This window comes from Pempheris klunzingeri, chromosome 10, assembly GCF_042242105.1.
Source record: "Pempheris klunzingeri isolate RE-2024b chromosome 10, fPemKlu1.hap1, whole genome shotgun sequence".
Lineage (NCBI taxonomy): Eukaryota > Metazoa > Chordata > Actinopteri > Acropomatiformes > Pempheridae > Pempheris > Pempheris klunzingeri.
Window position 1 is genome coordinate 19,227,526 of NC_092021.1, and position 24,606 is coordinate 19,252,131.

The following is a 24,606-nucleotide window of genomic DNA, read 5'->3' on the forward strand; positions in this document are numbered from 1 at the left end:
TGCGAATGATTGCACATGGCATGTTCGTGTGCCTGCGTGCATTCACATGTGCTTGTAGGTAGATGGGTTATTGCATGGCGGCATCTGTGGGTTTGTGTGTGTGTGTGTGTAGAAGTGGTAATGACTCTGGGGTGTGTGTTTGTGCTGATGTTGGCAGACGGAGCAAAACTCTGCACATGTGCCAACAACCTCCAGGACAGCAGCAATGGAGAGGACAAACAAGCACACACAGGGGTGGCGTCTGTTTGTGTTTCGGCCTTCTCGAGTGCGGAGTTTTCGCTGTAATTCATGTTATGTGGACACAGGAGCAGACGGAAAACGTCAAAGGATGCATATGACAGACAAAGCAATGAGGAACGTGACTGAAGCTGATGAAGATGAGGGAAAAAAAAAAGTGTGGGGAAAGAAAGAGAAGGAGGGTGATGCTGAATGGAGGGGAGGGTTGGAAGGAATATTTCATGTGTTTAGGCATGATGAGTAAATCTTTGATGCTCTAAAGGATTTCAGTCAACGATAGCTTTGCACACAGCTCTTCTCAAATGCTCTTAGGAAGATTTGTCTTTCATACTCCCACCTCTCTTCAGACTACCCCTCCTCTCACGCCTTGCCTTTTAATCTCCCGCTTACTCTCCATCCTCCCAACACTCACACTCAGGCTCATTTCCTGGCTGGGCCTCAGTGAGAGGTTGTGTCATATTATGCATATGTGTGTGTGCCCATGTGTATTTGCATGCATCTTAGTTAGTGTTAAATCCTCCTCTTCTGCCTTTGTGTAAACAGCGTCTCATTTTTGAAAGCTTCTTCTCACCACAGATCCCTCTCTTATCACAACATACAGCCTTTTAACTCCACATCACCATTCTGCTGCTACAATAACAAAGCCCACTCCTCCACTCGCTGCCCATCTTTCTTTTCTTCTCCTACTGTCTCCTTTTGTTCTACCCCTCCCTCTCTGCTTATGTCATCCAGCAAGGAAACCTGGACACATGCATGCAAGTCCTACAAAATGAACTTTTCAATCACCCTTCAAGTTTTGCCAGTTTTTTAGATGCTTTCATGTATTTTCACTCTTATTTCCTTTTTTATTTAATTGTGTATCATATTGGTAATGCTCTATTTTGCATGTCCCTTGGTCATTTTATTTATTCATAAAGAGCTGGCATGTTGCTATGAATTCTTATGTGATTTGGTAAAATATTTGTTAGGGAAATAAGTGTTCAACTTCTCCAATTGATTTGTTTTTTTTAACCACTTTGGGGCACGAAAGTTGTAAACACAACACTGCTAACATATTTGCCTTACCATAATACAGTATGTCAAACAGTTGACTATTTACACATTCAGCTAGGCAGTTATCATTCATTTAGAGTTGTGTTTTTGGCCGACTGGATGACCAATGATAAATGCTAACTTTTAGCTCAGTTTTGGTCTCCACCAACTCCTGAGGGAAATGCCTGTCTCTTTAGCTGCCTAATGTTTCACTATGTTCACTAGCTATAGTTAACTGTGTCAAGGCAGCTGTTTTCAGCTTAGTTGCTGGCTGTTGAACAAAAATAATGAGCTAAAAGATGCAAGTTAATCCCTTAACCGTCCCATCAAATTTCATTCATGAATTTCAAGCTGGCATTTTGCGTCTCTTGCTGTGGTAGTTTCATACATCAGTAAGTCTAACCCGTCAACCTTCGTCTTGCATTGGTCGTCGGAAGCAAATCATTGTTTCTTGTTGAAAAGGCAGATAAAATATGGTTGGATATCGAGCTATTCACTCTTTAAATCCCCTGCTTCACTCAGACGAAGTTCAGCTTCCCAGGACAACATGCTGTAGAAATGTAGTTGAAATGCCATTATGAAATTTGTACCATTTTGCAACCCTTCACATAGAGGCGAAAACATCCTGTGCCAGTGTGTTCTGTTATTAACCTACTGCGTGTTCTAGAAAATAGTTAATAAGCAGCACACCCCTTAGGACTGTGTGTGATTCAGTGACCCAGTACAGCTGAGTCACAGCTCTGGAGGAAATGTTTGGGTGAGCAGAGAGGAGTACATCAGTCACTTATACTACTCTGTAGTCCCTTTCACAGATCCCCTGCAACCCTCAACTTATCTAGACCACTGGAAGGAGCTGCATGTGAGAACGCAAATGTCTGAATCAGTTGGACTGGACATAAAACAGATTTTACTCTGCCAGATACCTTGTTCAAAGTCTGTGTAATGTCCAGTTGAGGTATTTTCCGCTCCTTCCTGCCTCCTGCTGTCTACCCAGGTGCCACCCCTCACCTACACCAACCGGAATATTCCCTGTAGGCATGAATGCATCTGACATGGACTATTTCCAGTCCTCTGCTACATGTGTGAAAGTGTAACACAGGACCAAGTCTGGACCTGATTTTGCGGACATCGTCCTGAGTTCACATGAGAGGACTGCTGTGTGTCAAAGGGAGCCGCTGTCCCCTCAGGCTTGACTATCTGTGTGTGTTGGAGTGTTTGGGTGGTGTGTAAGAGCGAGAAACTGCCTGATTTTCATGTGTCTTCTTCTACATTTAGGTATAATGAGCTGCAAGAGCCGCAGGGGCTTAGCTTTGTTTGTCTCTCCCTGTCACGCACTGAGCAGATCATACCCCCGTACTAGTTCTACGGCCTTCTAAGATGATGAAAAAAATAAACTTGCAAGAGGGTCACTCTCTGACTGACATGTACACTACAAGCTGGTTAGAGACTGATTGGCCCTCAATAAAAACATGCCTGGCTGTGTTCTAAGACAGCCATGAAGCGCATGGGCTGGAGTATCAAGTAGCCAGCGAAAAACAGACGTGATAATTGGGTGCTGACAAGCAACTTGTCTGAAAGGGAGGTGGTGGAGGAGGAGGGGGTGGGGGGGTGGGAATGTACGCTCAAGTGAGAAGAAAATTGTGAGGAGAAAAATGGGACAGAGCCTGAAGAAGAATGACATTGTAAGGTGACAGGGAAGAATGCTTCAGAGACCCCTTTATTAAATGAAGAAGCCTTTTCCTTCCAGTCATTGTGACCTCTGTGTTATAGCACGGGACACACTTACACACACAACCACACACACACACAAAGACACCCACTCAGACTGATGTTCCATTAGCAAGGGACCTCCGAGCTCCTGAGAAGCTCATAACGGCATCTGTACAATCTCTCATCTCTCCTGTTACCCCTTTTCTCACTCGCTTCAAATATTTTAGCTTCGCATTTTCATAGGTTGGGATCATTGGATGTGGTTTCTTATGGTAGGACTGTGTTGAAGCTTCTTTCATCAGATGGGACAGTGCGAGACAATCGACTCACAGTGGCTCATTTGAAAAGCAAATTACAAAGAAAATTTGTTTTAAATTTGTACCAGTTTTTTTTTTTTTATAAAATCTCAAAATGAAGCAGTTTACACTTTGGGGTTGTATAATTGGGGTTTATTCTCAATCTGTGATCCTGATGATAAACAATTGTTAATGCATTCATACTGTTTAAGGAGCATTTACTTGTTTGCTTGTGTTTTGCCTGATCATATTTGCTAACAGATTACAGCAAATGTGTAACTCTCTGGTTATCCCTATCTGCATGGCGATGGTTTCTACAGTGGTCCTTATATGGGAAGTAGTCATTACTGTAAGAGGAGAACGACATCTCTGGGACGACTCTGATATAAATATTTGAGAAGAATCAGAGCAAACTTTAAGACAATTGATTATTCAAAGAAATTCTGTGACTGATGAGCTAATAATTTATGTAATCAAGATCACTTCCTGCAGATGCAGTAATTATGTGGCAGTGAAAAGGTCTTGGATCCCATTGCTTTTGTTACGTAGATGAATGTGATGGTTTTGATGAAACATTTAGTTAATTTATTCAGCACTGAAAAAAAACATTTATTCCTCTGACCAAGATCTTAGCTGTGTCGATGTCTAATATTTGACAGCTGAGCAAACTGACAGCTGTTAGTTCACAGCGCCATCCACATACAGTCTAATGAATGCGCTCATTGTGTTTCCTCATTAAGTGGTTGTATTTCAAGGCATCATCCACGCCCCTACTGTCATTCTTGAATGGGATCCTGAAAGCACAGCTGAAGCAGTTGGAGTTTGGTTCAGCACTTTTGTTCTGTGGACGGCCAAGCAGAGCCTAGTTTATCGTGAGCTACTGAGGCTCGGGCCTTTTTTTTTTCAGCAGGGAGCACAACAGCGTTTCAGTTATTGGAAGCCCTTACAAGGGTGTTGTACGTCATGGATTTAAAAAAAAAAAAAAAAAAAAAAAAAAAAAACAGCACTGCAGCAACACATTGTCATAAATTCACAAGAGAACATCATATTAACGAACACAACTTGTAGACATTAAATGAATAAATGTGTGTCCCAGAGTCCATACGATGCACAACAGCATTTAGCCTTACATTACATAACACTTAAATATGTGAAAACAGAAATGGGTGAACCCCGACACCCTGTTGAGTCTAAAATACAGAACACCACTCGTGCATCTGTCTAAGTGTGTGTGTGTGTGTGTTGTATTATAGATGTACCCCCTGCTGTGGACCTAGATCCCACACCACAGCCTTCAACTCCAGTCTTGTTTTTTTCCGCTCACCCCTTTCTTCTCTGTTAAAGAGGGCTCCCACACGTCTCCTCTCTGGCTCCAAGGCATGATCCCTACCCTGCCTTTCTTTCCCCTTTGTGTTTACTCCATATCCTGTCCTTATTATCCGTTCAAGCTCTTGGAGCTGGCGTGTAGACCTCAGTTCATCAGAGTTTGCTTCACTGGTTGCTCACTGTTTGAAGTCCTGCTTGATTTTTCCAGTCTCCTGTGAAAGCGCTTGCTCTGTTTGTTGTGTGGCAGATTTTTGTTAGTGTGTGTGCGCGCGCAGTCATTTAGGGTATTGAAGTAAGAGTGACAAGTTCACTATCTATATATAGTCTACAAACAGAATAATAATAATCTATCTGCAGTAATTTTTGCACTTCCTGTGCAAGAATGATGAAGAGTTGGTGTGTGTGTGTGTGTGTGTGTGTGTGTGTGTGTGTGTGTGTGTGGGGGGGGGGGGGGGGTGTTGTGGAACGCATCAAGGAACAGAACACTGCCTCTTTGTTCTTCATCTTTGCTCTTTTCTTCCTTTTCCTCTTTGGCTTCATCCTCACCTTTTATCTTCTTCCTCCTACTTTACCCTCCTCTCTCCCAATTTCCCAGTTGAACCACTTCATCTGTCATTCTGACTCATCAACAGCTCTCACAGAGAAGAACAAAGGCGTGGAGGATGTGAATGGGCAGGATAATGGATAATAAGTATATGCAATACAGGTGGAGGCTCAGTTCCTGTATTTATCACGCTTTCTATTTCTTCCTGACCCAATACGCCTGCATGTGTTGCAAGCATCCGGGGTCAGTAAGTGACGTCTGCTTTGTGATGAGGCTGGACTCACATGAAGTGGAGCTGAAGATCGCCCACTCGTGCTGTTTTCCTCTCAGCAGTGCTCTCAGTTTCACAGAGTAATTAACAATAATCACCCTACTGCCTTTGCCAAATGGCTATTTGCTTTGCAGCAACACACACACACAAACACAAACACTTTAAAGCCATTCCACACTGAAAAGCGGTAACCTCCTCAGCATTGGCAGAGCATCTGCGGTGGTAGGCAGTAGTATGGAAATGTCAAACACTATAGGGCCAAAAGTATGTGGACACCTCATCCACTGACTCTGAAACAGCCCCTCATCAAGGGTCCCATATTATGTTCATTTTAAAGCTCATACTTGTATTTGGAAGCCCTCCTATAATAGGTTTACATGGTTTAATGTTAAAAAAAAACACGTTATTTTGCACTTGCCTGACATGGCGGCGGCAGCAGATTTCAGATTCTTTCTGAATACTCCGTTTTAGAAGAGCAGAACGATCTCTGTGCTTAGGTTTTGCTTTCGACATCTTCGTGTTACTGGGAATTGGTGTTAGTTAGGAAAACACAATGGCGGACAGCTCAAGGATTCACAAGGTTTTCAGTAGGTGTGGAACCCCTTATGATGTCAAACAAACAAAAGTGTTTTCAAACACATTTACTGAAAGATGGAGTAGGAGATGAGACGAGAGAACTGTAACGTGACACTTCAAAGCAATCCATCGGAAACGCGCACTTGCACGTATGTGATTGGCTAACACAACACCTTGCCGGATGATGTTGCATTGCTTGTTAAGTTGAGCCTGGTTCAACGTTTTTGCTGTTATGCTGGAATCCCCCGAGCTGGCACTTTCTGCACACCAGCTGCACTGCTGGATTGGCTCTGCTGAAATGAATGTATGCAGGGCGCAAGTCCATGTAAATGCATCCTAAAAATGCCAGGTTTGGTGTGGTAGAACTTAGCCTAAACAGAAACCTGGCCTCAACCCCATCAAAGACCTTTTGGATGATTTGTAATGCTGACTGTACGCATTCCCAAACTGAGAACTAACACCAAATTCTCAGGAACAAGCTGCCTTAACACTTCTTAACACTTAGGCATTTCAATAGGAACATAAACATATACATGCAAATAGAATTGCAGAGAAACGTGACGAAATGACATCTGTGTGGGTGCCTGCATGTGTTGTTTGTTGTTGAAAGGAGAGAGCTGTGTGTGTTAATGTGAGCCAGAACATCTGTAGCAGTGGTAACATCCAGCGGGCAGTGCGAATCCCTCCAGTTCCTCTTCATCTTCTCACATGACAAGACCACAACAGAGAGCACAAGGTGTCGGATGGTTGGATCATTTTTGTTCCATCTTTTAAAAAAAATAAAATAAAAAATGTTCCCCCAAATACTCACATGTGAAAACAGTGTATGCAAAAACAAACACTGCTATTTGATTTCCTGTTGTTTCTCTTTGCTGTAAGGAATCTTTTCTGCTTCTGCAACATCAATAGCCATCGCACACACTGCAAAGAGATGTTAAAAGTTTGGGTGCATGCAAAATGTACAGATCAGACTTCAAAAATTGTCATCTCTTTCTCCTCTTGTCGTCTTTGCGAAATCTCTTTCCCTACGTTTTTGTGTCCTCATGTCCCCCACACTTCTATCCCTGTGTGACTGGACTTAAAAGGCCAGCTTGAGGGATGACAACCGTCGCTCACTTCAGAGGGCTCAGAGAGTAGGAGAAGATCGGGAGTGGAGGGAGATGAAAGCAAAAATTGCAGATGAGGTAGAGCAGGAAAAGAGTCATTTTAAAATTTTATAAAGGATTGACAGCTCATATGTCAGTCAGATTAAAACAGACATGTTTTTCTTCGCATCCGCACATAAGAACCTCCATCTCAAAATGCGAAAGATTACCTGATTGATCAGTGAAAAATGTTTTGATCGCTCGTACTTTGAGATTCCAGTGTCTATGAATGCGATACAAATGAGGAAAATTACCTTAAATCCTCCATAAAGTCCTCAAATTGTGTATTTATTATAAGGACGGGCTCATTGAGTTGTTGTGAACACATGCACAGTTTTTGGCAACGGTGGAATGACAGTGCCAGATCTTTTGCATATGTTTAAAAAAAGTACTAAAAAGGAGGCATTCCCATGAACCTGAACGCATTTTTCTTTGGCAGTTTTGCAGGGGTTAGTAAGGGAAATGAAACAAGTTCCAAAGATATTGAAAATATCTGGCGTTTGCTCCCAGGAAGTGCCTTTAATGTCTGCGTTTAGGTAACACTTGGATGAGCTAGGAAGATGTTGCAGCTGCACAGCTTTTGGCTTTGCAAAGTGGCTGCAATTTCTTTTCAATCAGAATCAACCCAAATCAAGTCCATATGTTTGTATTAATCACACTGTAGGGAGAACAATCTGTTAACATTTTGGTGACTGATCCTCAATGTTGGCACAAAAATATTACAGTTAAACCAGGATTGGTTGACGCTAGAGGTAGGTACAGGTTAAAGAGATATAATTAAATGAAAGAGATTTTTTTTCTTATTAAATTCTACAAATCCAATGAAAAGACTTAAATTATTGTTGTGCGTTAGCCTGTCCTTCACTATTTAAGAGTTCCTTTGTGGCTTCATTCAGCCCTTTGCCCATTCATTCTTAGTGAGGACATACATTTGTAAAAAGAAAAACCAGTTACAAATGTTTTATGTTTTTAAAAGGATAAGTAATTTCCTACAGCAACAGGGAACTTTTTTGTAAATGTTACTCAGTAGTTACTAGTGCCTTTGTTAGGGACTATCTTCAGTTGCGATTGTGCACTAAACGTGTATCAATCGAGTATTTACTGCAGCAGGATGGTGTATGTGAGATCAAGGTAAAATGAACAGTGCCCGTGTTCATCATAGTGGAGAAACATGTGACCCGGTGTGGCTCATCCAAGCGCTTGTAAAATTGTTAGGACAAAAATGGAGGTCTTTACCTATATGGCTATGCAATATCAGGTTTTGGCCACAGTTTATAGTAGGATAGATTCATTGCTGGACTTTTTGTGAGCTTAGGACAACGACGTAGGATTTGTCTTTCAAGGCTGTTGCAGTTGTTGTAATTAGGCACACAGCGGTTTTGATTAAGGAAGAATTAGTCATTGCAATGTCTGCACGAGCGATTCAAAGTGCATGTTTGCCTGAGAATGCCATCTCATGCTGTTCCTAATCCCTCCCAGATTGAGGTCAGTGGGGCTATTGGAGGATCTCTGTGTGTTTACAACCTCAGCCTGACCCTTGGAAATGCTGAGATTGGGAGTGGAAGGATCTGATTGGGCCCAGAGGACTTGAGATGAAGTCAAAGTGTTAAATATCTCGATGCGAAGCGGGCTGAGGGACGTGGAGAATCCGCTTGCTGTTTTCATACTGTTCCCCAGGTGGGTTGACGGAGGGGATGGGAGTCGGTTTCAGAATTGGGTTGGTGTCGTGGGGAGGGGGCGCAGTTGTTATAGTAACTCGCGGCTGTTCTCAGAGGCCCCCAGCATCATGTGGGAGGGTTGCTATGGAAATGGCAGGTTGTAGCGTAGGTGTGTTGTTGTGGTAACAGTATGTCTATGTGAGGCTGCCGTTAACTCAGTGTTGACCGGAGAGTCAGAGTGAGAGGACTTTAGGGAGCAGAATCAGACTTTTGTGATACCTGTGTAATGAAAATGATCTATTTTTATCCTGTCTTTTTCAGACAGAGCTCCTCATGGTAGAGACAAAAGGCTTGGCCACATGATTTAAGTCTTTTTCACAGCTTATTATCTATAGATGTAGATATGCAAAATCATATGTAAAGATTCATTATCTTGATTCCACTGACAGATTACAACAGAAAAAACATCAATCTTGTTTATTTTCAGTTATTAAAAATCATTTATTTAGACACATTTGTAGAACAGTGGCACAAGATTATATCATATAATATGACTCCACTGGAAGTAGTAAAAGATAATAAAGAATTATCATCCAGCAGTTTCCACCATTAGCAGAGGCATATTGCTCAGCCTAAACCAGTAATAAATAAAGCATCTGAGGATAAACACTATTACAGGCCTATAAGATCCAACGCTAGTCATTTTATCATACAAGCAACAAACAAATATATCAACAGGAACGTTTTATTGCTGCCCAAGTATACCATTTACCACACTCGCTGCTATGCTGTTTATCAAGCACTCAAGGTAATGGAGAAGCGAAGTAGAGGACGTATTCAGCCAGACCTTGTCAGTGTTTTCAAGATTGTTTCAAAATGGCATGAAACTTTATTCTTGTCTGGACTTACTGTATATAACTCCAGAGGAGAGCATCTCATTAGAGTGCCACTGTGTCTGACCCACCTGATTACTCACTTTCTTTTCCTGCCACTTCTGTTTTATCGTCGTTTCTTTCTTTGAGTGTCTTGTTAAACTCCAGTAACCAGATGTCAAGCCTTTTCTCTCCGCCTCCTCTATCTTTTTCTCTGATCTCTCTGCCTTTGTTCCCCCCATTTGTTTCATTAGCGGAGTCTGTTTCTCTGTTCTTGTAATCCCCATTTTTCAGCTTTACTCATGCTCTCACACACAGACGCGTGAGCGTGCACACATATGCAGGTTTCCCAGTGTGTGCGCGTGTATGTAATATATATTTTCATACATCAAATAATCACTGGAATAGATGAAACATATTTCCTGCATCTGTGATTAGTCACAGCAGGTAACTTAAGGAGAAGCACAAACCTCAAACATGCTGATTTGTATTCTTCACAATGAGGATCCCTTAAGAGCCCGAATAGCCAAACATCTTGACAAAGCACTCCACTAGCATAAACCCACACAAAGCACTTCCATTTTCAGGCTTCTAAGAGGGGCTCACAGTCACCACATGGCAATGCAAGAAAGCTTCTATCGGCATTATTCACTCAATCATTTTATCCCAGTCTGGCTTAAATGGTTGACTGCCATCCATTGTGAACACTGACGTCTTTCTATATTCTCTGTCTCCTAAGCATTGTGCCCATGCACAGACACACATGTGTTTGTTTGTGTGTGTGCTTACACCATCTATATGCCTGTAGCCTCAACCAGTGAGGTCATGCATTCCCAAATGACAGGGAGACACACACATCCAAACACAGCTGAGAGAGCTAACTCGCAGCATACTGGAACTACTTTTTTTTTTTTCACTATGACCTTATGACCTTTCCTCCTTGTGGTTGTCATTAATGCATGACATGTTGGAATCTTAGGTCCAGTGCTATCTATCAGTCTCTCTCTGTCTCTACTCTGCACACACTCGCATAGAGCCTCCCTGGTACATATCCAAAAATACTCCTTTAGCTCCTTTTAAAAGCTATACATGTTTATTTCTGTCGACACGTGGATTGTTTCCAGCCTCCTCTCTGAAACAATCGAATCTTGATGTCTCTGTTTTTTTCTTGAACTCGACTGTCCCGCTCTCTCATCTCCGCCGTTCCCGACCATCTGGCTCGAAGTCCGTCTTCTGTTCTCAGTTGTAGTGTAGAAAGAAGGGCTTGGATTAATTTGTTACAGCAGTTTTAACTTTCCGTTTGTTTATTTAGTGAGTGTGATCAAAAAACATTCGGAAGTTTTAGAGAGCTGGAGTGCAGCTGTAGGATGCCAGTGTGGAGCTGTTATGTTTGGTATGGCAAACCAGATGGGGTATAATCAGTCTGAAAGAAGTGCCAGAGGGGTCTCTGGAGGCATCTGGCTGTACAAGATTGAGAAAAAGCCATCAACGCATGGTGACATGTGAAAGTCATGTATGGGAGAGGAAATAGAGGGCAGTCACCTTAGAACAAAAGCTTGGTTGCATTAACAGCTTTTCCTCGCATTGGGGAGTTTGACAGCTTACAGCAGAATACCTATTTATTTTCACTTCTATAATAGTAGGCGTTAACAAAAATAGTCTGCTTTATTGTTGCAAGCCCTCCATATTTAGCAATAACATTATTACAAAGTATTTTTATAGACAGGTAGAGGGTCATGTGGTATTTAAGGGGCCAGATAACACTTTTCTAAAATGAGTCCTTCTAACCTGCTTTCACCCTCCCCAACAGCCTCCACGTATCCTCTGCCTCCGAGTGCTAATTTTCTCTCATCTTCTTTATTTCCGCAGTCATCGCTGACTCGTTGACAGTATCGGCTCCAGCCCAGACTCTGTCAAAGGTGGAAGGCGACACGCTACAGCTTACCTGCGAGGTGTCTCGGGCCACGCTGCAGCACACTCACTTATCGGTGGGCTGGTACCTGCGGTCCCCAGAGGACGCGGCCGCCCCACCTCAGGAGCTGGTCACCCTGTCGAGAGACTTTGTCCTGCGCTCCGGGGGACCATACCGCCAGAGGATAGCGGCGGGGGACCTTAGGCTGGATAAAACCAGCGCGATGGCCTACAGGCTGACCATTCACAAGCTGCAGCCAGTGGACCAGGGCCTGCTCTACTGCCAGGCTGTTGAGTGGATTCAGGACCCGGACGGCAGCTGGTTTGCCATGACCCGCAAGCAGAGCGAAAAGACTCAGCTCCGCATTCAGCCCGCTGGTGAGTAAAGGGAAGAAATTCTGTGGAAAAAAAAAAAGGAGGGAGGGGGAGGGAGGGTAAAGATACTAGTCTACTCTTAGGTCCCCCCTTTCCTTTTAACAGACACACGCAAGCATGTGGGCCGGGTTCCTCTGATTGCTGATCAGTATCTCCCACTAAGCTCATTAGCTTACTAAAAAGGGCTTAACTAAGCCTCCACAGGCTCCCCACTTTTGTATTTGTGTCTGTTTGATGGGCCACATTACAAGCACATCCAAGAATAATTTAACCAGCTCCAAACAGCGTGGGTGTTTGACACAGGAGACCTATGGCTTCCACATATACAATCTCCCAGGCAACAAGTGGCCCAGAGATCAGGAGCCAAAAATGCTGTTTTCAGTCATTCCTCGCCAACAATTGCATTAGTGTAGTTTATTCTCGAGTGCATTAGTGTGAGAAACCGTACCGGTTTAGTGCGGTTGGCAACCATGAAGGAGGAGATTGTCTAATGGATGGGAGGAAGGGAGTTACCAACTCAAGGCTGAAGATAATGGGGGAGAGACGGTTGGCAGGGAGACATGTGGTTGAGTAAGTAACAAGGGGTGCACGATGGATGAATATGGGAGAAACAAAGAATGTGTTGGGGTGGCTGATGGAGGCGTCTGCCGCATATGATAATGATCTAATAAGCTGTCAACCTCTAGAGCTGATTGACCAGAAACAAAGACGGCTTTAAGTCTCCTCACGTGTACTTATAACCCCCCCCACCTCCCGGCTTGACCCCATCACACCCACTGGTCTGTATTCCACGTACATAAAGTCTCTCTTTGTACGTTTCCAAGAAAGGGCCGTGGAGATGGGTGATAAACCATTTTGACATTAGCTCAATTACCAAGGCAGCACGCAGTGGCGAGTGTCTCATGCCAGTAAATCATTTCAAAGTGGGATTGTTTTGCCTTTCTCCATTAAGCATCAGATCCGCTCTGGACCAATATAACTTGATGTGCCCCAGATAGTGCTGGGTGGATGAGAAGGAAAGTGGGAGCTCAGATGTAAAGCAGGCTTGTCAGATGAGTTCCTGATACTTCAGGGAGGAGACAAAAGGCACAAAGAGCTCCCCTCTCAGCACCCTTCGTCACTCTCTGTCTTCTCTGTAATCTATTATGGATGGAGGTGTTGTTGCGTGACAAAGAGAATACAGCACAGTTGTGCTGTGCGGCTCTGGATGTGAGTGCTCGAACTTTATACTGTGTGTGTGGTTTCATTTTGACTTTTTTTGTTTACTTACTTGTTGCATGGTGAGAGCACAACCTCGCATACCTTTAGGCTGAACTTGTGTATTTGATGTTGCACCTGTCCTTGTGCATATTTGGCAGTGAGCGAGAGAAATTTAGAGAGGAGAGGGAGCAGCTCCTCCATTAGGCTCTTATTATAAAAGATGGAGTGGATCTCAAGACAGCCCCATCACCAGCTAATCACCCACAGCCAGCAACAGGGAGAGGAGCAACGGACAGAATCCTAATGTACCTTTTTCTCTCAGTTTTTACCATCTCTCCTTCTCTTTCTCGCTTCGTGCCTCATTCCTCACTCTCACATCACCTCTCATTTTCTGCAGTCATGTCTCATCATTGGATTTTTCTTCTTCTTCCTCAGTATTTCTCCATCGCCAACTTCCTCCTCGCACGCTCTGCTGCTTGCACCTAATACTCCTTCTCTTCTAATTACCTCTAAACACTAAAACATGCTGGACTCATGAGGCTATTTACTATCCCAAGCCCTCTGCGTCCTCTCAGCTGAGCTCTTCCCGTAAAGCACGACCGTAAAAGAGTTCGACGCTCGGTGGTGACCAATTCTCATCACAGCAGGTCACGGGATTCTTAGCTTTGCCTCCCTTTCTCGACAATGAATCATATTGAAATGTCATAATACAATGTCTTGCTGTCTTGTTGTAGGTGCAGCAACTGATGTGTTCTTTGTTTTCTGTGGGCCTTTCTCTTCTCCCCTGTGCCACTATGTCTAGCTATATGTGCACTACTGCTGCAAGAAATAGTCCAAAATCCAAAGATGACTTGAGATGGTGCCACTACAAAACATTTGACATTTTTATCAGATTAATTGCATAATGTTTTTTTTTTTTTTAATGTATTGTTTGGTGATGATTGTTTCCACACTTTATACATCCATAGCTACACTACTGTTTATATGCTGTTTGTCTTTTAATAAAAGGCACTCAGCCTTCCAGTTCACAAGTCTGTATATTACTATATGTGTGTGTGTGTGTGTCAGTATTTAGTATGAGTGTGCGTTCATATGTTTCGGTAAACAATATCCGTCTCTCTCCCACCATAATGTTCCCCTGCATAACGAGCTCTACACCAACGGCAGGCTTTGAACTTTTCCACATGAGTGTGTTTCTCAGGAAGTCTGTTTAAAGTCTTTGTAATTACAGCTCGGGGCTACCACCTCACTGAGAGGCAAAGCAGCCGCCTCTGATACATACTGTGCTCATCATCTGGAAATTAATACAGCAAATAAAACTGAACACGCAGCCATACACTCGCACACAAACACAAACCACACATGCGCAGGCAACAAGCGTAATGTAAAGGGAAGAGCTAGCCTTAGTGGTGTTTGTCTGTTCTGTCTTAGACAGCGCGGAAAGGGGAGGAGAGAGCATCTGATTCTGTTTCAGACTGCTGAAGAGAATTTTAATTAGATGTGTTTTTTATTGCAGAGGTGAAACCAAGGGGGAGAGAGCGAGAGCAGAGCGCTCTGAAAGATCAGCGTTTTACCAGACTTCGAGCTTCTCTCTCTCTCACTAACTGATGCTATTTAATTGCCCCCACCCATCCTTGACCAACGCAAAACCCCACCCCTACCACCTACCCCGTCAAGGTTCAGCATCCCAGACTGTGGATATTAAGAAAGCGCAGCAATGTTATGCATTTCAATTGTAGTACATGTCTGTCTTGTTTTAGACATCATTTAGACATTAGAATTAGTTGTTAGAATGTAACTAACTATCACCCTATTGAATACGATATCACCCACAATATTTCTATCCTGCTGCTTCATTTAAAATCTAGTGCCGTTATTCAAGGGTTTTGTACGTTTACTGGTATTGGATAAAATTCTTATCTTACTAAGCCATAGTGATGTGCAACATTCACAAGGGGATTTTTCTTTTTTGTTTCATATCAGAGTTATATGACTGAGTGCTTCGCATGCAATATACTACTTGGTTTTCTTACAGCCACCTGGACCAGATTTCCGATCGTTCTGTCAAACCTGCCTTTAACCTTGATGCTTCCCCCTGTTTCACTCAGATCGGGACTTCAGCATCCAGGTGACCACGGAGCGACGGTCCTTCACGGCCGGTGAGCCGCTGGAGCTTCGCTGCACCATTGAGGCCCAGAACGTCCCAGAGCGTTTCTTCTCAGTGTCGTGGGTCTTCAGCAGCTCACCGGTGGCCGTGGTGGGCCCCAGTGCCGTGCCTGTCCTGGGCCCCGATTATGTAGCCCGCGAGGCGGCTGGTCACATGACTGTGCGCAAAGAGAGCGCCAACGTGCACCTGCTCAAGCTGCAGCACCTACGCCCCGAAGATGCTGGCAAATACATCTGCCGTGTGACTGAGCGGGAGAAGACACCCACGGGAGACTTCATCGACCGCAGCAAGAGGTCCCGCAATGTTCAGATCACAGTCCAGCCACTCAGTGAGTAATACTCTTTTCACGAGGTCACTGGCTTAGTTGTCCTGTCCTTAGTTGTCAATTACACTAAGAATGATGAGCTTTTCATAGCAACAGTTTTATCTTCATGTAGACAGTATGGACTGGCATGCTGTGCGCTGCTCTAGCCTCTATCTATCTTTCTCTATCTCCCCCTCTCTGTTGCCAAGGTGGCCTATAAGAGATGGCTGCACAGCCTCTATTGTTAAATGTGAGTAATAGGGGAAAGGATAATGCTACTCTTATTCCTGATGTATTTTCTGTTTCAGTGGCTTGCTAAGGATTGGTAATGCAGCATTATGGTCCTTTCCATTTCCTTGGCTTAGCAGGGGGGGGTAACACTATAGTAGGATAATGGAGAGCTGAAGAGTCCAGACTCAAGGAGGCTGAGCTAACAGCCATGAAATTAAAGCATGGAGAAAGAAAAGAAGCAGAGAATGGCGCCTAGCTCTCCAGGGCACTCTAAGTGGTTCCCCAGGCTAAATTAATGTGGTCTGCTGGGGCAGACCTCTTCAGCTAAGCGGGACAGGGCAGATTGATGCAAATTTACAGTCAAACCCTCAGAACCCTGCTCACAATCTGTCCTGAAGATTTTTCTTCATCTCAATGGCAGCAGGAAAACGTCCCGCCACCAGTTTGGGTCATTTGCTTCGTCCCCTCCTTTCTCTTTTCCCTCACGTCTCTCAGGACTGGAACAGTGTGTGGAGCCAGCTGCTACCAGAATAATAAAACACTATAACCACAGAAGAGTATCTCCTCTCAAGCAGCCAATGCTACCTTATCCTGACCGCTCTGCACCCCCTGTTAAATCAGCCCAAAACAATGGCCTTGGTCTCCAGGGAACCTCTGTGTATGGGAGGTTTTGTTTTTCCAACAAAAGACCTTAATGCCCCATAAAGGATGTTTCTAGGGTTTACACAGGATAATGGCCATGGTTATTGGAGGAGAACTTGCATGAAACATAGCAGTCACGGTCAGTCTGACATGCATTTCATGCACAAACTGTCCTCTCGTGTCTGCTTTCACTCACCTGAAAACACACACGCACAATCTCAAGATGTGCCTCATCACTCTAATTGGAGGAATTGGGTGAGAGTTGGTAATAGGTTGCGACAGGGGTTAAAGTTGATGAGTCAAAGGCAGGCAGAGGTGACAGCAAAGGAAAAGGGGAGGTAAACACTTGTGACAAATCAGTCTTGATGGATGAGTTTACCTTTGCAATGAGAACAGGATAGAGAGCTTACATGCCACCCTGAATCTCTATCGTAGAGATGGAAAGGACAAATGCAAGGGTAGGGGGAAAAAAAGAGGGGTTATACTGTTATAAAGAACAACAGAATTAATTCTATAGTTCAAAAAACATGAAGGAGCTGGTGGGGAAAATGTGATAATTAAAAAAAAAAAGAGAGAGAGAAGGAGAAGGGAATGAGGCAAAACTGTCCAGAAACCAGACAACTTTATGGAAATGTGGATGTATGTATCCACTTATATATGATGTCTAACAATCCTTTCCTCCCGTCTCGGTGTGAAAAAGTGATTGAACACAATAAGTTCTTAGCTGTGGAAAAAACTATGAAGCTGTTACAATGAAAGAGTGAAAGGAAGAAGAAAAGGATGCAGGATTTTTTTTTCTTTGTTCATTTAAGTGTGATAGAAGTAAGAAGCGAGTTTATTCCATATTCACAGAGAGCTCATGCTTATTAGGATGGCTGACGAGCTGAGAGGGAAGCAGCAGAGCTTGGCCTTGGGGGAGAAAAAAAAAAAGTGATAAACCTTAAGCCCCACCCCCAAGAGAGAGCTGCACTGGCCCCGCAGGGCAGAGACAGCTTTTGGGTCAATCAGAGCTCCCTAATGTTTGATGACCATTGAAGTGATGAAAGTTGAGATAAAGCAGAAAAACAGAGCAGAAGAGCCAGTAAAGACTTTTATCCTCCTCTTCCTCTGAAGTGCCACAGAGCCCTGTGATCTGAGCCTCCTTTCCTGGGCCCATGTGGACTTGGTCAACAAGCCACACAGGGTTCACACAGGGAAAAAGAATCTCAACCCACACACACACAAACTCACCAGAGCCTTTTCTCTGGCTGTCACTCTGATATGCCCGAGGGCAGTTACAAAACCACACTATCATCCGCTCACACATGTACTTTTGTACACACAGGCACGCAAACACACATGCGTAGCAGTTGCACGGGACTGTGTTATACTCCCCGAGAACAGGCTCAGTGATTTGTTCTATTGCCCCTGGCCTACTGTATTCTGCGAATGTTTTGGCACAGAAAGTGTGATTGTTGTTGTCTCTTGGATTCAGCGTGTGAAGGAGTTGAGATGCTGAGGAACTTTCTAACTCATTTTATGTGTCTTATCTTTTCTCATCCTCACCCCCACGCCTCTCTGCCTCTTTTCCCTCACAGAGAGCAACATCACAGTGTCACTGACCAGTAACTCTTCAGAGGTCCTAGAGGGCGATGTGATCCAGTTGACCTGCTCAATCTACACCACTACAGGCCCCCTGTCTGTTGTCTGGCAGTGGACAGACAAGCAGGCGACCGGACCGGCTCAGGAGGTGGCCTCTGTGGATCGGGATGGCACCGTGTGGCACAGTGCCACCTACAGAGAGCGGTCCAGCTACGGGGAGATTCGTGTGGAGAAGGTGCGGGCGGACACGTTCTCCCTGTCCGTGTATAATGCCTTACCTGGGGATGAGGGTCAGTACCGCTGCACAGCCACTGAGTGGCTTCAGACTGGCACTGAACCAGAGCTAAACTGGGAGAAGATTGGAGAGAAGTCAGCCACCAAGACGGTCACCGTGAAGACTGTTGGTAAGTTACTGCTGCCCAATCTTACCCCAGTATAGTGTATATTCTGATCCCACCAAGTCAGTCAGGCACATAAGTGTGGAAAGGTGGGTACTGCTGTGATGAAAATAATTTGAACCGTTTTTGTGCTTGTGGATGCATTGTTCTGATTCAGGTCAGAAAAATATGGTATATTTGAAGGATAATCATTGTTTTCTAATTAAGTCTCTTAACATGACTGCGTGCCTTCACTTTAGCTAAAGGTTTAGAGGAGCTACTAAACATAATTGGCCATAGCAATTAAGGACATGGAAAATAACATGAAATAGCATATTTCTCCACCCTAAATGGTCCAAAACAAGTAGAAAATAGGCTATATGGAAAAAAATGACATAGCATCCAGTAGTCGCCATGCTACATATGTTATCTTAATATCCCCAGGTGCATTACTGCAGATTTTACATTAGCCTGGCAGCAGTGTTTATCCTGTAAATCTAGTGTTTTCTCATTTTATTGAAAATGACTGTCGTGGTGTGGACACCCTTTATCAACATGGGGAGCTAAGGAATTAAAAACAAACGCTCTGTGCTGAGAAAGTTGTTAAAGCTTCTTATTACAGATACAGATGGGATGGACATCTATTGCATCTGAAACGCGATGCATCATTGATAACATGCTGAATAAAACAAAGTACGTGCTATTCAGCCAGTATTGAATGCTATGCATGCATGTTTAAAATCAAATGGATCGTACTGGTTTTGTAATCTTATCTCGACGAAAGGTTCAGATTCAACTACATCTGTCAATTCTTCATTCTCAACATTAGGACATAAGTGCATGTGAAACTTTTGTACACATGCACATATCAAGGGAAGCCCCCCACTGAAAAAAATCTGTTCCAGTGTGCATGGTAAGGCACCTCTTTGAAGATGGCGTGTCAGCACACATGCACACCAAACCAAAGAGAGGCATATGGTTTGTGATTTGCTAAAGACTGATGAATGGTGCAGGCAGAACATGCAGTCCACATAGTAGAATACACTATGGTTTATTCATGCACCGCTCGGGGGGGAAAGAGCTATTATGACACACACGCTCACTCTCACACCACCTGCCAGACGTCAAGAGCAGTGGTACCGTGACGCTCATCAAAGTTGCGCGCACACACACCCATGTGGATTAGTCAGAATTATTAGAATGGAAATGCAGCGGCAATGTGTTTCACAGTCTGTGGGCCTCCTCTGTCAGTGCTGAGTTAAGCTGAACATCCTCGGTACAGGCTGAGGAAGCCATTGGAGCGGAGCAGTGAGGAGCTGGCAGGCCAGGAGCACAGTGCTCAATACACTAACACACACGCACACAAACACACACAGCCAAAGGATTAGCTCCCTGCAGCAGCACACAACGGTGCTGCAGAGAAGAGATGTCAGTTTTTAAGTGGCCATTTGTTAAGTTCGGGCAACAACAGAAACAAGGGACGCATTATGCAAATCAGGGGAAAAGAAGTCCGAAGCTGCTCGTTTCTCTTCAGTTACACTCCTCAACATCTCCTCTCCCTCTCCTCCATGCTTGTTGATCAAAGGATTTTCTAAGTTCGCTGTTGTGTGACGGTCAGTGCGTGTGTTTTACCTTGTCTCAGATTTGGTCCTCGTTTTTCTCACTTACGCTTCCAACCGCAGCTTTTTATTGCACCTAATTCTGTCATGCAGATAGAGAACTTGTTCTTTTTTCCTGTGTTTCTTCTCTTCTACAACCCTTGTCTTCAAAAGCTTCAGTTTGCTTCTGTGCTCAGATTGAGCTTCACACAGACTTGTCCTCTAAGTAAAACCAGTCTACAGGTTGAAGCTCAAGATATTCTAAACGCTTGCGGCACCTTGATTTAGTTCATAGCCTCCTCCTTTGCTTGTTGACAAGACTTGGAGGCGATAGGCGAGGGATGTCCTCTTCGAGCTTTGTGTTTTTGTTGAAGACAAAGGTGCTTAGTAGAGAGTCTTCTTTCCAGCTGATTGGCTTAAAGGGGCCTCAGGGTGTCTCGGGTGGCAAATGTGCACAAGCTAGAAGCCTAGACACACACACACGCACTCACATACCAATGTATAGTAGATGCACATAGACACAGTCTCCCACTCAACCACACACACTTAGTACAGTGAATGAAACAAATGCATTCATGTTTATTCACACAAACAAAAAGACAGAGTTGTACAGAAAAATGGATCGGCGTGAAATCCTCTTTTCTGTCACAAAGGCGGGCAGACGGTGAGAGGAATGGATGGATGGATGGAAGAGGGGTGCAGGGAGATGAGAGATAGAATGAGACGGCAGAGTTATTGTCTATTAGAGAATTATGGTCTGTCCCAGCAGTGGCCATGTCTGGACAGAAAGCCATTGATTTCACACCCTGAAGGACCGAGAAAGAGATGGGACGAGGGACAGAGAGAAAGTGACAAGTCTGTTGACAAGAACATAATGGAAAAATCTGCAAAGACTCAAGGAAATGAATTATCTGATCTGGCAAAAAATTTGACTTCATCAACATCTCTCCATTCCACGTTTGTCTTTCCTTTTTTTTTTTTTTTTTTTTTTATCTGTGTGTGGTAGTCTTTCTCGTATTCAGGTCCAATCATTCACATTTGTTGAAAAGCCCTGAAATAGGTGCAGCAGAGCCAGGTTATTAAAAGGCCATGGAGAAAAGGGATTTTTCTTTATCTAGTCTATCTCTCTCTCCGACTCCCTTGCTTTCCAGTGTAGATGTATCTTGGCAATAATATATGGAGTTGGGTGAACGTTTTAGCTTAATGAGGATAGTTTAGACTTGGCAAGGAGTTGGGCGTAAATCGAACATTGGTGCTTAGAGGAAATCTCTCCCCTGGGTTTTCTTTGTTGCATCACCCATTAATTTTGAGGCGCGCTCTCACAGTCTAGCACACAAACTTAGACACAAGCACTGGGTAGCACATACATCCACATGCAAATGCATGAGCTAAATGACTGTCTTTAGGTGCTCAGGGCAAACTGACGCAAATGCTTGTGGAGATTGAGGACTGCTTTACCAATAAGACGGTGCACTTTAAGTAAATACTGTCTGTATTCGTTCCAACAAGGGGCTTTGTTCCTCGCGGTGCCTTCCTGGAGACGAATATGAGCCACTGCCCCCCACCCCCATTTGCTGAGCTTAAGCTTTTAGAATCACGCACCCTGGTTGTGTTGTGCTATTATATGCAATCAGCAGTTTGAAGGGTTCATCATTAATTGAATTGAAAGGCCATTTGACAATATATCATCTTAAGATCCTCTCTCCTCCTCTTTCACCATCTAGAGTCCTCCTTCATGGTGTCAGCCTCATCACGGACGCCATCCGTAACCTTCGGAGACTCCTTCGACCTCCTGTGCCTGGTCAAGCCTCGCCATAACCCTCGTGTCCCCACATCCGTCACCTGGCGCTTCATGCCGGCCGGCACCGAATCAGACAACGAAGATCAGGGAGAGTTCAAAGACCTGGTGACTTTCACCCGTGAGGGCACGCTGCAGTGGGGAGAGCAGTTGCTGGGGCTGGGCACCCGCACCACAGTGGATCGCTCCCACTCCAACACCAACTTTCGATTGTCAGTGACCCGGGCAGGCCGTCGGGAGGCGGGCAAGTACCAGTGCACCGCCGTGCTGTGGAGGAGGAACTATGACAACAGCTGGAGCAGAGTAGCCAACCGCACTTCCAACCTGCTTGGCATCAGTGTCGTACAGCCAGGTAAGACTGCATGGCTGCTTGCCAGGTAGACACACACCTAATTGGAATGGACGCACACAAGCACACAAACAGGGATAAACACAGATGCAGACACACAGTTGCACACACTCACACATACGCACTGAGTGAATTCTGCAGAGCTTAGAGGAATCCTGCCTGCTCTAATTGCTCTTAGTCTCTGTTTTAGTCACTAATTGGAGTGTGTGTGGACGTGGGTGCGTGTCCATGTGTGCAGGGCAGGGTGGAGTCTCCTAATGGAGCGCAGTGAATGTAATATCCCACAGGAAGTGAAAGTGAGGGAAAGAGGTGGAAGAGAGGAAAGCAAAGGATGGAGATAAAGAGAGTGAGCAATCTGTCCTTGAACCTTTTTCCTCAGCGGAGGCATTAAACTGTCTGGACCGCCCTCATTGGCCCTCTGTGCTCCACACACACACAGAAAAAGTCAGACACAGCCCAATTAGTGGCTGAGCACAAACAACAAACACACACAGACACAGAAACATGCACTGGCTCAAATTAGCCCAGTCTGGTTTACCTCAACAGCATGATTCTTCATTTATTCAGGTGAATGTGCCTGAGGCAAGTACTCATCTTGCTAATAAAAAAACACCAATGTAATCTGCAAAGCATTGTGGTATCTGAGGTGCCAATGGGTTCAGATTTGTTGGATTTGCAGGAGGAATATGAGCAAGATATGTGGGTGGGATGCGAAGCAGGTTTTCAACTTCTAAAATGCCAAATTTTTGCCTGTAACCTTATCTTTGTTGATCTTGAGCAATTTTTGACTAGATATGTGTACGCATGTGTTTTGCCTGTCTGCGGGCCTCCTCCATGTTCACATGAGGGTAACTAAGATGCCGTATTGAGTCCAGAGGCTAACTGTGGTGATCAATATAACTTTCAAAGCTAGCCAGCGGAATGTAGTCACGTGCAGTATAGATAGTGTCTCATTCTCTGCTGCCATTGATTCACATACACACACGCATGCAAACTGATACAGAGACTGAGACAGAAGCACCACAGACAGGAGCACCGCAGTTCAGAGACGAGACGTTGGTTTACTTGCGTGATTGACTGTGCACTGACCTTAACCATTCAAGCAGAGCACACAGCGTCCCCAGGCCCTTCAGGAGTTATTTGGAAATCGACTTATCATCTTGAATGCTCATTTACGGGGGCCCCCCACCCCCCCACCCCGTCCCAAAAGTGCAGTTTACGTTGTTTATCCTTAACCAGAACAATCTCAAGGCTGCACACAAACCCACACGCACACACACACACACACCGACGTTTTGCAGGGGAATGAATACTGGGTCCTCCTCCCACTCCCTTCTTGAGGAGAGTCTCCATGACAAAGTGATCAGTTACCTCGGTAATGCCATCAGTAACCGTGACCATGTGATCAGTTGCCAACCGAAAGCCAATCAGTAACCATAACGGCGCGATCATTCAGTGTATAAGGGCACTATCTCACAGGGGAGGGCGAGTGAGTAATTCCTTTATCTCATTGGTTGCCGAGGCCCGGCTCAGTCCTGGTCATGCTGTGTTTGTCTTCTCCACCTCCTGTGTGTTTTTTTTTCTTTTTTTGGTTGTGCAGTCAGACCTTCATTTAGACTGATGATTCATTTGTCAGAATATAGGACATCTCTCTCTGCCTCACGCCTCTCCTCCCCATCTGCTTTTTCTTCTCTGTTTTCCTAAATGTTAACCACTCCTAGCTAAATGAGCGGCTGGCATTTTCAGATCCTCTCGCAAAGAAGCGGGATAAAGGGGAGTGTGTGTAATGAGGTGTGAGCAAACACAGCATCTGACCAGATTCATAATTGAGAGACTTTAAATCATGCTTCCAGAGGTACCTGCTCAATATGTATGAGCTGCCCCACCAGCATTGCGGGCACATACATACTTGTGTGCACGTCTAAGTTCTTGCATGAATGCCCCTGCAAACGTGTTTCTCGTGATGTGCCTCTGAAAGCTTCCATATGCTTACTATGCATATATACAGAGGCCTTGCTCACCCCGATGCTCAGTGACACAACCACAGAACTTTCTCTCAGCGTCCTGATGGTCCATTACGCCACCTTCTCGTATTCAGAGAAAAGACGTACATGTGCCTCACATGAGAAGGTTTTCGAATGCTGAAATAACACTCCTCATTAAATTATTGTTGAACTTCAAAAGCGGAGAGTGAAAACCAGCATCAAAAACGGCAGCCTTGATCCCACAGCCATTCATCTTATATCAGCAGTAGTGGAAAAAGTTGGATGTAGATAAAAGCTGGACCAAACCCACACAGAAGCAGTCAGGCGATCACCCTGACATTTCATCAAACTAGTGAGCCTCCTGTAGCCCAGTACAGGCCTACTTTCTGTTCCAGATTGCATTAGCAGCGCACTGCCTGTC

At 44.5% G+C, this 24,606-nt stretch overlaps 1 protein-coding gene across 1 annotated transcript in view; it reads left to right on the forward strand.

The window, feature by feature from the left end:
• Window positions 1–24,606, forward strand: part of igsf3 (immunoglobulin superfamily, member 3) — a 47,772-nt gene that overhangs the window by 10,351 nt on the left and 12,815 nt on the right. Inside the window, exons 3-6 of the mRNA XM_070838399.1 lie at window positions 11,537–11,956; window positions 15,262–15,648; window positions 18,075–18,482; window positions 21,778–22,203. Of these exons, the coding sequence (XP_070694500.1) occupies window positions 11,537–11,956; window positions 15,262–15,648; window positions 18,075–18,482; window positions 21,778–22,203 (1,641 nt within the window). The remainder of the gene's footprint in view (window positions 1–11,536; window positions 11,957–15,261; window positions 15,649–18,074; window positions 18,483–21,777; window positions 22,204–24,606) is intronic.